We start from the raw sequence: 12,500 nt of genomic DNA on the forward strand, positions 1-12,500 counted from the left end.
ACTGGAAAAGGCAGTGTACTTTCCTCTGTGAGACTGCGATGAGGTGCCCCTTCCTCCTCTCATCGCTCGGCCGACTCCCCACGTGGGGGAAATTCCCTGATTTTGCACAATTTTTGAGTTTATTGTTATACATATTCACATAGGGGTATTCACATGTAACTGGGCATGATGGAGATTACTGGGTTGGGCTTAGGTTGAGGGATTATATTATTTCCAAAGGAACCAAGGGTTGGGAGCTGTGCGCGGGATTCGAACTCGGACCGCTGTAGTAGCAGTTGCGAACGCTACCACTGTGTGTGTGTATACGAGGTTGGAGATATGCTCATGGGGTCCCGTCTCTTTGGTTCCATAAATGTACAGATGTGTGTGTGTGTGTGTGTGTGTGTGTGTGTGTGTGTGTGTGTGTGTGTGAGTGTGTGTGTGTGTGTGTGTGCAGAAACCACCGATAAAATAAATGAATACCAAACGTTTTCGTCTATTCAAGACATCATCAGGGTACAAAGATGTCTTGAATTGACGAAAAAGTTTAGTATTAATTTCTTTTATTTCCCCAGTGGTTTCTGCAAGTATTGTTACCACGTGTGTTTAGGGATTTGTTTTGCATATATATATATATATATATATATATTATATATATATATATATATATATATATAATATATATATATATATATATATATATATATATCTATATACATATATATATATATATATTTATATATATATATATATATATATATATATATATACATATATATATATATACATATACATATTCATGACCGAAGAAGAAAGGCAGATGGATCCTAATTCATTCTGTATGTCTTACAACATTAAAACACATTACGTCCTCACTCGCTAAATGTCAGCGTGTGAGTTAAACCTTTTTTTAGAAAACAGCGCGTGGTATGTCTTCACGAAAAAGGAAAAAGATAAATCCCCAAACAGCGTTACATTTCACACTTGTAGCCTGGACATGAAACGTTAACTGAATGATCGCGAAAATCTTATTATATCGCTCGAGAGTTTCGACCCTAAAACAGAATTCAGTCTACTCCTCTTCCTCTTCCTCCTCTTCTTTCTCCTCCTCTTCTTCCTCGCCATCCTCCTCCTCCTCACGCGCAATTCCTAGAATGCAAACCATAACTCGCACATCATTTCCTAAATGCAAAGCCTAGATTAATTTCTTTAACCTGCGATAATCACGCGCGATGTGTGTGTGAATGTATTCGCTTGTCCGTGTGTGTGTGTGTGTGTGTGTGTGTAAGAGAGAGAGAGAGAGAGAGAGAGAGAGAGAGAGAGAGAGAGAGAGAGAGGTAGGGAGGGAGAGAGAGAGAGAGAGCAACTGAGTGTGAAAGAGGATGAGGGAATAAGGAATAGAGAGAAGCGATGAGAGAGGTAGAGAGCAACAGAGTGTGAAAGAGGGTAAGGGAATAAGGAATAGAGAGAAGCGATGAAATAGAGAGAGAGAGAGAGAGAGAGAGAGAGAGAGAGAGAGAGAGAGGGCAGAAAGAGAGAAGAGAGAGGGGGAGAAAGAGAGGAGAGAGAAAGAGAGAGAGAGAGAGAGATAGATAGAGAGAGAGAGAGAGAGAGAGAGAGAGAGAGAGAGAGAGAGAGGGAGGATAATTTGGTCAGAATGAGCACCGTACATTAGTATGCGCCATGCTCAAGATTACAGAGGCGGCGTAACTAAGTGGCTTAAGCTACACCTGTGCCCAGGGTAATGTAGTATTATATACAGACGTGATAAAGTACAGTGTCTGCTCCTATTAGTAATTTGTAAAAATAATAATAAATAAAACAATAATAATAATAATAATGATAATAATAATAATAATAATAAAATAAAAATAAAGAATAAAAAAATAAAAATTAATAAAATAAAAAAGGTACATCCTCACTCAAGAAACGTGCCTGAGTTTTTTCTTTTTTTTTTCTTTTGTGAATATATTTCTTGTCTCACTAAAAAAAAAATCTTATTGCGATAGAGGTCTCGCCTGTTCTTTCCCGGTGGTGGCTTGAATTGACATGCAGTGCAGCATATGCTGAGAGTAGGTCATCATAACCTGAGACAAGCACATGTACTAAATCTGTTACATGTACTCTGTACGTGTGTACTTGACGGATGCACTTGAATCAATATCTTTCGCGTAACAAGCAATCCCAAGCAAAATGAGACTAAACTTAAAAAGAGGGGGAACATATAGTATTAATCAACAATACAATGATCTAACGCCTCAAGATGGAGACCACAACAGAAAACCATCACATCGAAGGAAAAAAAAATCTATCGCCAGAATCCTTTGGTTCATGTTTGTTCGGAGCACCAACAGCAGTAACAGCAGCAGCAGCAGCAGCAGAGCGCGCGGACTGCAGCTACTGCTGTGCCACTACGCCTGCGCGACAGCTGCAGATGCGCCCCCGACGCAGCTGCAGCAGGAGAGGCAGAGGCAGAGGCGAAATCTTGCTCGGCCGTGCAATCGATGAACGTGGAAGCGACAGCACAGCCGTGCCTCCGCTCGGAGCCAGAGCAGGCAGGCAATGCGGTGCGGAGACGAAAGCGGATGGGAGGGAGGAGGGAGGAGGGAGGAGGGGAGGGGAGGGAGGGTGGAGGCCGAAGAAAGAAGAAGCAGGACAGAGTGGTTGCAGAGAGTGGGTGACGAAGAAAAGGAGAGAGTGGAGAGGTGCGAAAAGTAGGCGAACATCAAAGAAAGGGGCACCGATGTGACCATGTTAACTCCGATGACACACGCACAAGCACACATGTGTGTGTGTATATATATATATATATTATATATATATATATATATATATATATATATATATATATACACATCCTGTGCGCTGATGGCATAATCGGAAGCGTGCTGGTCTCACATTCAATTAGTTCTGGGTTCGAGTCCCACATTACTCTCTGATTCCCAGTAGAGACTATTACCTCCCCTAACAGTCCAAGCGTATAGGACAAAGGTGACGGCTTCGGCCGCAGCTACTCAGCGCCTCCTGGTGTTGGCTCCTCACCCGTGTACATATAGACACACTAATAAGGAGCGTGAAGGGTGGACCCGGTCACAGGAACGGAAAGAAATGACCAAGAAAGAGGATGGAGGGGAGGATGTGATGACTGTGGGAGATGAGTGGAGATGAACAATGAAGGGAAATGTGGACCTCAGACGTGATACAGAATTGTCTGAAAGTGAAGTGAAAGTGAAGTGAAAAGAAAGGGAAGGGACTGGAAGAAAACGGATACACGAAATGGATTTGATGTGAAGGGAACTCTGGGAGAGGTGTGACAAGACAGGAGGAAGATGACAGCAAGGAGGAAGGGAGGGAGGAAGGAAGGAAGGAGAGGTGGAGAAGAATGGCGTAGGGAGTGAGGAAAAGTATGCGAATGAGGGAACAAATCATATTACCGAGAGAGAGAGAGAGAGAGAGAGAGAGAGAGAGAGAGAGAGAGAGAGCACGAATTCTGAACGTTCTGTCATTTAATTCATTTCCAACAGGGAGCCTCTTTCCCGTTCCACATTCGGTTGTGATTATGCCGCCTGACTCACGCTCTTAAGTACAAAACTCGAGCTCAAATGTCCTTCGCACCAAAAGAGAAAGATTTGGCGATTCTTACCCTGAAGACCCTCAACCACCAGGGAATAGTGCCACGGTGGTGTCTCAAAAAAAAAAAAATATATATATATATATATATATATGGTGGAATTTAGTGGAAGCTTAGTGATATAATTCATTGCTGGACTCGTCTTCTGCAAGCTAAAGAACAGAAACTCATAAAGTACGGACACACACATGCAAAGAAGCCGAAGACCTCTGGACTCTTCAAGATGGCATTCTGGTCCGTCGAAGACTCTCCAGAAGAGTTCTGACGGACTTCGAACAAACGACGTCTCCGCAAAGATGAGATAATAACACACGCCGAAGTTTCGCCGAGGTCTTGTAAGAGAGGCGAGTGCGTTTTTCGTCCACATGACAAACACGAAGTTGAGACGTGACGTCTGACACCGAAAACAGACACAAAGCTTCTGCCTCAAAGAAGGACCGTGACGAAGGGATTTCTCGCTGAGAGAGAGAGAGAGAGAGAGAAAACGAGAAAGAGAAAGAGAGGGAGACAGAGAGAGCAACTGAGTGTGAAAGAGAATGATGGAATATGAAATAAAGAGAAGCGATGAGATAGAGAGATAGAGAGCAACAGAGCGTGAAAGAGGGTGAGGGAATAGGGAATAGAGAGAAGCGATGAAATAGAAAGAGAGAGAGCGAGAGAGAGGAAAAAGTTCCGATCTGCTTCGGAAAAAAAAAAAAAATGCACCAGTGACACCATCGGAAACGTGCTTGTCTCGCATTTACTTAGTTGTGGGTTTGAATCCCGCACTTCTTTCCAATTCCCAGTATTGACTGCTCCCTCCCCAACAGTTCAAGCACATCATGGAGCAAAGGTGACGGTTTTGGCCGCAGCTTCTCAGCGTCTCCTGGCGTAGGCTCTTCACCACCTTCCGCAAAATTCAACGTAACTCGAAAATAATACTCCACGTACGTCTGCCGCGCAATATAATCACAAAATGAAAGGTCAGCATCAACAATTAAACATTTTTCTAAATTTGGGCAATTTCAATTTTCAATATCCTCGACTAGGTCCGTATTGGAAATATATAGAAGAAGAAGAAGAAGAAGAAGAAGAAGAGGAGGAGAAGAAGAAGAGGAAGAAGAAGAAGAAGAAAAAGAAGAAGAAGAAGAAGAAAAAAAGGCGTGAGATTTTCCCCAAGGAAAGAAACGCTGTTAAAACTACAGCCAATAATATACATATATATACAGTATATATATATATATATATATATATATATATATATATATATATATATATATATATATATATATATATATATACCCTTAACGGAATGTTAAAAGAATTTTGCTCAATACGGGGTCACCTCCCCACTACATCTGTAATTTCCACCAATCTTCACTCAAAAAGTAATCCTGATCACTTTTGCCCATTATAAAAAAATAAATAAATAAATAAATACATAAATATAAATCCCATTCCCACGCAGTGGGAAGTGAGAAACCCCTGGCAGGGCCAAGTCCCGTCAGTTGTGACAAGAATTTTTTATCTATTTATTTATTTATTTACAGGCCGACGTTGGGTCACCTCCCCGCCTGGCAAAAGAGATGTCGAGAACTAACGCAACAATCCAGAACCAGGTCCCGGGACTCAAACTCACGACCTCCTGTTCACGAGTTCAAGTGGGGTATCCCTTGGCTTACCACGTGGCCCTGGCTATTACTATCCCTCCTTGAATCTTAACAATCCCAGCAGATATCGTGTCGAGCTTATGAGGAAGTGGTTGTGAGTTCGGTTCCCGACAGCCTCAGGCGGGGAAGCGATCCAACACATAAAAAAAAAAAAAAAAAAAAAAAAAATCTTTCCAATTAAAGACATTCAGCGAGAAAAAATGTCAAAAATAGATACATAAATGAATAAGTATACGAATAAATAAATGAAACTAATAAAAAACTATAAGAAAAATAAATATATGAAAATATATACACACACACACTGCGAGATACAAAGATGGGACACCACGAACATAGCTCCCCTTCCCTTAAGATACAACTAGGTAAATACACACACACACACACACACACACACACACACACACACACACACACATATATATATATATAATATTAATATACACACACACATACTGCATATGGAAGCTGTATTTTCGTCACTGACCGCATGTCACTATGTGTATCGGTTTTCAATGGCTGAGAGAGAGAGCATTTGATCAATCTAAAACATAAAAACGTCATAAAAAACAAGCTCCCTTCTCAAATAAGGCCACCAAAGCGGCCAACATGGCCATAACATGCAAACAGCTCGAAAACAAGCTCCCATATCGTGTGTGTGAGGTCTGTTAAGCGAAGCAACAAGACCTCATGAATGCCCATAAAAAGAGAGAGAGAGAGAGAGAGAGAGAGAGAGAGAGAGAGAGAGAGAGAGAGAGAGAGAGAGAGAGAGAGAGAGAGAGAGGGGGAAAGAGAGAGAGGGAGAGAGAGGGAAAGAGAGAGAGAGAGTCTGAACCGACTATCGAACTGACAATTCTGGCAGACCTTCAACAAGTTGCAGCCACGCTGGGCGTCTTCCGGCCGCCGGCGCCTAGGAGTCAGGGCTCTCCACGGGGCTCCACGATGCTCTTGGAAGAGGACCCCCCCCTCCCTCTCCCTCTCCCCCTCCCCCTCCCTTGCCTCTAACCTGGACGGGTGCCACGTCCGCCCTTTCCACCTCCATCCGCTGTATTTTCTTGACGTTGAACAACAGCAGCTCATAACGTGTGGGGTAGTTGCTGATATAGTGCTCTTTCAATGTTGTCACAGGGCTATTAATAATTATGTATCTAATACTGTAATACCGCATGCAAACCATTGTTATTCAAATGATGATTGGCACGGAATAAAATCATTACATGAATAATGATACAACATATACACGCACATACATGTATATATATATATATATATACAATATATATATATATATATATATATATATATATATATATTATTACACGTACACACATGAACCTTATAAAGCCAAATTCAACCACCGCAGTTAGAGTAAGCAGTTACATCTTTCCCCACGGGATAGGGCGGTTCGGCAGCAATCTATTAAAAATGGACCAATTCTCTCTCTGGCGCACGCGCACACACACACACACACAAACAACAAAGACAAGGCATGGGTTGGTAAATGAAGCATAGAAAGCAAAGGTCTAAAAAATTAATATGCAAGATTTAGCAGAGAAAAAGAAAAATGAAACGTGTGTAAATGGTGTCAAGATGAACCCAAGTTGTTCTATAGATAAGCTGTATATATATATATATATATATATATATATATATATAATATATATATATATATATATATATATATATATATATATATATATATATATATGTGTGTTTATGAAGGTGGAAAAAGAGGTCACGGGTCCAGTTCCGAGTTTCTGAGTTTATTCCTAACCGGTTTCGCTCTGCTTCTTCAGAAGAAACATAGAGCGAAACCAGTCAGGAATAAAATCAGAAACTCAGAACTAGACCCGTGACTTCTTTTTCCACCTTGATCAAATTGTCACAAAGTACCAGCATATATATATATATATATATATATATATATATATATATATATAAATATATATGTGTGTGTGTGTGTGTGTGTGTGTGTGTGTGTGTGTGTGTAGAGGTAAAATATAAATAATGATAAATTGAGGCACAGTGAAGAAACATTCAAGTTGAACAGGTAGTACACGAAGAAACAAGAAAACAAGTGGTAATGATAAACTAAAGTTTCCTATCAGTATTCACCAACGAAAACGAACTTGTGGAAGATAAACTATTAAGTTTCTCGACAAAGCCTCAGGAATAGATGGAACCTTAAATTGGATCATAAAAGAGCGTATGAAGCAATCAGTGAATAAATTACAAGTGATTGCATGTTCTCTTTAAAGAGGGGAAAGTGTCATTGGACTGGACATCTGTCAATGTGGCACCAATATCTAAAGGATGAAAGAGTGAGGATCCGGTAAACTATGAGCCGGTGTCCTTTACCAGTACAAAGCCCCCACCCCAAATATATATATATATATATATATATATATATATATATATATATATATATATATATATATATATATATATAAAATAATGAAAAAAATATATATACATAAATTATCTAGACGGAAATCTTTGGAAACCAATTTGGACTCAGAGGAGGAAACTCGTGTAAAACCAATCTGCAAATATTCATTCGAGAGTGACTGAAGTACAGCAAGAAAGCCACGGTGAAGGCTTTGGACAACAAAAGACTTTGATTACGAGGAGTACAAGCACAGAGTACATTGGAGTGAATAGAAATTTTTCTTAATGACAGACGAATACGAACGGTAATACAAGATGAGATGTCGATTCAGAAAATGGCGACAGAACTCCGTTTTGGCACCAATGACATCTTTTTGTACGTCAGTTGTCCCTAAACTTTTGTAAACTGCGGGCCATTTTCCTCGTTATAAACACACACAATGGCGGGCACCAAAAGAAAAAAATAACTCAAACAATAAATAATAATAAATATAATAAAACAAATTAACAATTACAAATACAACATAAATAAAATCTAAAATAAAAGAAATCGTAAACAAATAAATTATAATAAAAATCTCTTTCTCTGGTGAACAATACATAATAACAAATATAACAAAATAAAAAATAACAATAATCATAACTATAAGATAAATAAAATACAATAAAACAAAAATTAATAAACAGAAAAAAATTACTAGTGAGCAATAATCATAAATATGAGATAAATAAAATATAATTAAAATTAAAAATTACTAGTGAGCAATGATCACAAATATAAGATGAATAAAATATAATTAAACATAAAAATTAATAAACAGAAAAATAAAAATACCTGGCGAGCCCTCATGGGCGCTCGCGAGCTACAGTTTGGGGACCATTGCCGTACATTACCAAGATACCTGAAACAAGCGGCTACAGCATCTTATCTCCACATAATCCCAAGGTCATAAAAAGGTTTATGACTGGAGCCAGATGGGGAGGACGAAATCCAATTAAAGGAAATGTGAAATTTTGGAAATGGGCCAAAGATCGCCGAGAAGTTATAAAATGGACGACCAACTCAGCACAAAGGGAGAGAGGAAATTTTAATCAGAAATTATCTCTCTCCGGAAAGCCACATTAAGAGGATGCCAGGGAACTTGCATATTGCTAACGAACGTGAGAGTGGCATTACATTACATGGGTTAGGATATGAAATTATATGTGAAATTCTGATTCGGCCTAGACTGGGATATGCAGCATTGTCATATATATATATATATATATATATATATGTGTGTGTGTGTGTGTGTGTGTGTGTATGTGTGTGTGTGTGTGTGTGTGTGTGTGTGTGTGTGTATGCAAAGTAGACCACTTGGAAAAAGAAACTAACGAAGCACAGTTTTTGTATATTACATCTTCAGTGCACTAAAGATGTAATATACGAAAGCGCTCTGCTTCGTTATTTTTTTTCCAAGTGGTCTACTTTGCATATATATATATCTATATATATATATATATATATATATATATATATATATATATATATATGTATGCGAAATAAATAAAACAAAAATAAAATAAATAAAATAAAAGGGCAACCAAAACAATTCGAGGAATTACCAATAAGACATATAAGGAGATATTAAAAAGCTCGTGACTTCCTACTTAGTAAGAACGGAGTGAGGTGATTTGATAATAACATTCAGACGAGAGAAGAAGAAAAAAAAAAAAGGAACAGAACAATGGACAAGGAGGTTCTGCTGTTAAGAAGTAAAAGAACAACAAGAAGTCAATGTAGAAAAAAAGAAGATAAACAAAACAAGCTATGAAACCCAGCTTTCCACATAGATACATCAATTTGCGGGACAAGTTAGGAAATTTCATCCAGGCCAACAACATTAATGACGCTGGGACAGTTTCATACATGAAGATAAATTGACGGAATACCATGAGCACAACTCCAGCCCTATGTACTAGGTGCACTACGATGCACACACACTCATTACATACATAGACACACGCACACATACACACGGTCATATAAAATTATGAGCTCTGAGCTCTCTTCCGGGAGGGAAATAGCTGTCGAGCACGTGATCCAAGACCATGGTGAATCACACACACACACACACACACACACACACACACACACACACATATATATATATATGAGAAGAATGTAATACACTGGTAAAAATAAACTTATAACCCACTATCGGAAAATATGATACATAGAAGATTCTGTATATTTCGACCACTCTCTGTGGTTCTCTTCTGCCGAAGATGAACACAGAGAGTGGTCGAAATACATAGAATATTTTATTTATCTTATTTTACGATAGTGGGTTATAAGTTATATATATATATATATATATATATATATATATATATATATATATATATATATATATATAAATTCATGCTCATCACACTGGTCGCGTTGCCATGTTCATTCGTTGTACATCGAGCAGAATGTGGCATTCCGATCTCCACTCACCTGAATACCTCACCTGTGCGTTTCCCACATGAAGGAACCGAGTACTCAGCTGATGCGCCAGTCCGGAGTTGATATTGAATATTGAATGATTTTCCTTTTTACTTGTATTTTATTCTTTTTCACTTATTTGTTTATTTAAAGGAATGGAATTGTACATCTGAGGGAAATGACTAGGAAAATCATCCAACATAATAATATAAGGATTCATCCAAAAACGCTGCCAAGGTTGTAAGAGAGTTGTGGGTAGGTGGAACAAGAGGAACAGGATGGTAAAGAGGGTTGTTATTGGACAGTTGAGTTATTAAGTTAGCTAGTTAGTTAGGCAGTTAGTTAGTTACCTGTTGGCCCGGGACGGTTAAGTATCCCATGGTGTGCGCCTTTTGGAGTTTGCCCCGAACTACTTTGCACACGATCTTGATCTTGGCCCATTGGCTCAGCTTACCACTCCCGTTCTTGCCCATGGCCTCGATATGGCGCTCTTCCTGGGCCAAGAGAGCGCAGCCGGTGGAGGGCCGCGGGTGGGAGGAAGCAGGGGGCGCCAAGGAAGGAGCTGATGTACGGCTCCTTGGCTGTAGGGGTCCCGCGCTGGGACTTCCAGACTACTTAAAGTGTTAAGTGCAACCTCGATCTTGCGAAGTCGAAAGAGGTTTGCGGCTAATTAAGGGTAAAACGCGGACCCTCCGAAGGAGGCTGCGGCGGCGGCTCGGGAACCGAGGGCCCCTGCCGAGGGGCAGAGGGAGGAAAGGGGGCGGGGATAAACCTATCTACTGAATCCTGAAACACGGAACTAGAGATTATCTCGTCTCTTTAGTCTCGGGAATTGTCCCTCACGAGACTAAAATCTATACAGAACGCATGGTTCTGCGCTCACACTACGTATAGTACACTGTCCCTACTACATTGTCCATTAGTTCGTGCTACTTCGGGATTTGGTCATAAGGACCTCAGTTCGCTGCCTTCTTCTTCTTCTTCAGCAGCACCCGAGGTCGAGGGGCGCCCTGGGAGCTGCACGGGCCTCCCGAGCGCCCTTGGGGGTGCTTCCCCTCTCTCTCCCTCCCTCTCTCTTTTGCTCTCTTTTCTCTCTCTTCTCAGTTAGTGCACAACCAGGTCACGTCTTTAGCCACAATGTCAACACTGGCAAGTCACTGGATTTCAACATCACCACAACCAGGAAAACGGAAAACTCGTGTCTGTCTATTTGTCAAGTCATTTTCTGTTCCGCGCGGTCGCGGTCATCCATTTATCGACAATTGTCCGGATACATGTTCCAGCGTCCGCTGCTTGCTTGCTAGGTCGCCATCAGCAGTGCACGGCGAGAGACGTTGGTCATCAGGAAGGGACAAAGCGGCCGAGAAAGGTCCGAAATAAAACATCACCCGCCACAATTCACTGCCTCATATCTTCTCTTCCTCCACCTCTGGGCCCTTCTCTCCTCTCTCCTCCTTCCCTCCCTCAGAGCGCCAGCCAAGCTGACGAATGCCTCCTCCTCCTCCTCCTCCTCCTCCTCTTTCTTGGCTTATGCCCCGAAGCTGGAAGAGGGCACAGAGAAACCTTGCCGTGTGTCTGCAAAGGGGCGAGTGTGTTGTTGGTGGTGGTAGTGGTGGTGACAATGGCGGTGTTGGTGGTGACGGTATTTCTGTTCCTGTCTCTGTGGCTTCTGTGGCTGTTGGTGGTAACTATGGTGATGGTGGTGGTGGTGGAGGTGATGGTGTTGGTGCTCAGGGCGCCTCAAGACACACACATCCAACGGTCGCTCCATTGTACACCAGACGGGCGGCTTTATTTTTCCCCTTTTTTTCCCCTGAAAGCGCGACTGTATCGATTAACACCAAATTTTCACCGAAAGAAGAAGTGATCTTTCAAGGCAGAAAGAGGCAGTCGGCGTGATTCATAATGCCCCTTCCTCCCCCGCCGGACTCCTTTTTCGATCTCCTTCCTTATTACACTTGCTGGTGGAGGAGTCCCCGAGGCGGGAGGCGAGCATCCACCAGTTGCCAGCCACTGTGTCTGAGGACTAATTTTCTTATCATTTCCTTCACTTTCCTCCTCCGCCTGGCTGGCACGCTTGGGTCCTCCCGTACCAGATCCCCGGGCGGAACCACATTGTCGACAGGTTCCCCACTTTCCACGCAATAAGATAATAACAATCGATAAGAGAACAAGATTTAGGGTAACGATAATGACAATCACATCTGGAAAAAAGGGGCATTGGGGTCATTAAAAAATATATATATATAGAGCAAGTTATTAGTGGTAAGACATAGAGCACATTTGTGTAAAACTTGGTCTTGCACAAATCTTACACATTTTCTGTATGCATTTTTTTTATTTATTTTTTTATTTTTTTATTTTTTAGACGATCCTTTGTTCC

At 40.8% G+C, this 12,500-nt stretch overlaps 1 protein-coding gene across 7 annotated transcripts in view; it reads right to left on the minus strand.

Annotated features, from left to right (window-relative positions):
- The window catches only part of LOC143039494 (uncharacterized), a 957,356-nt gene that overhangs the window by 424,579 nt on the left and 520,277 nt on the right, over nucleotides 1-12,500 (minus strand). The window contains exon 1 of one of the 7 annotated variants that reach the window (XM_076209612.1): nucleotides 10,468-11,583. The exons of the other annotated variants lie outside the window; for them this stretch is intronic. Within the exon in view, the coding sequence (XP_076065727.1) occupies nucleotides 10,468-10,590 (123 nt within the window). The 5' untranslated portion in view covers nucleotides 10,591-11,583. Of the gene's footprint in view, nucleotides 1-10,467; nucleotides 11,584-12,500 lie in introns of those variants that run through there. 7 annotated transcript variants of the gene reach the window in all.

The sequence above is a fragment of the Oratosquilla oratoria genome, chromosome 26 (assembly GCF_046742065.1).
Source record: "Oratosquilla oratoria isolate Oo_2021 chromosome 26, ASM4674206v1, whole genome shotgun sequence".
In the NCBI taxonomy this organism is placed as follows: Eukaryota; Metazoa; Arthropoda; class Malacostraca; order Stomatopoda; family Squillidae; genus Oratosquilla; species Oratosquilla oratoria.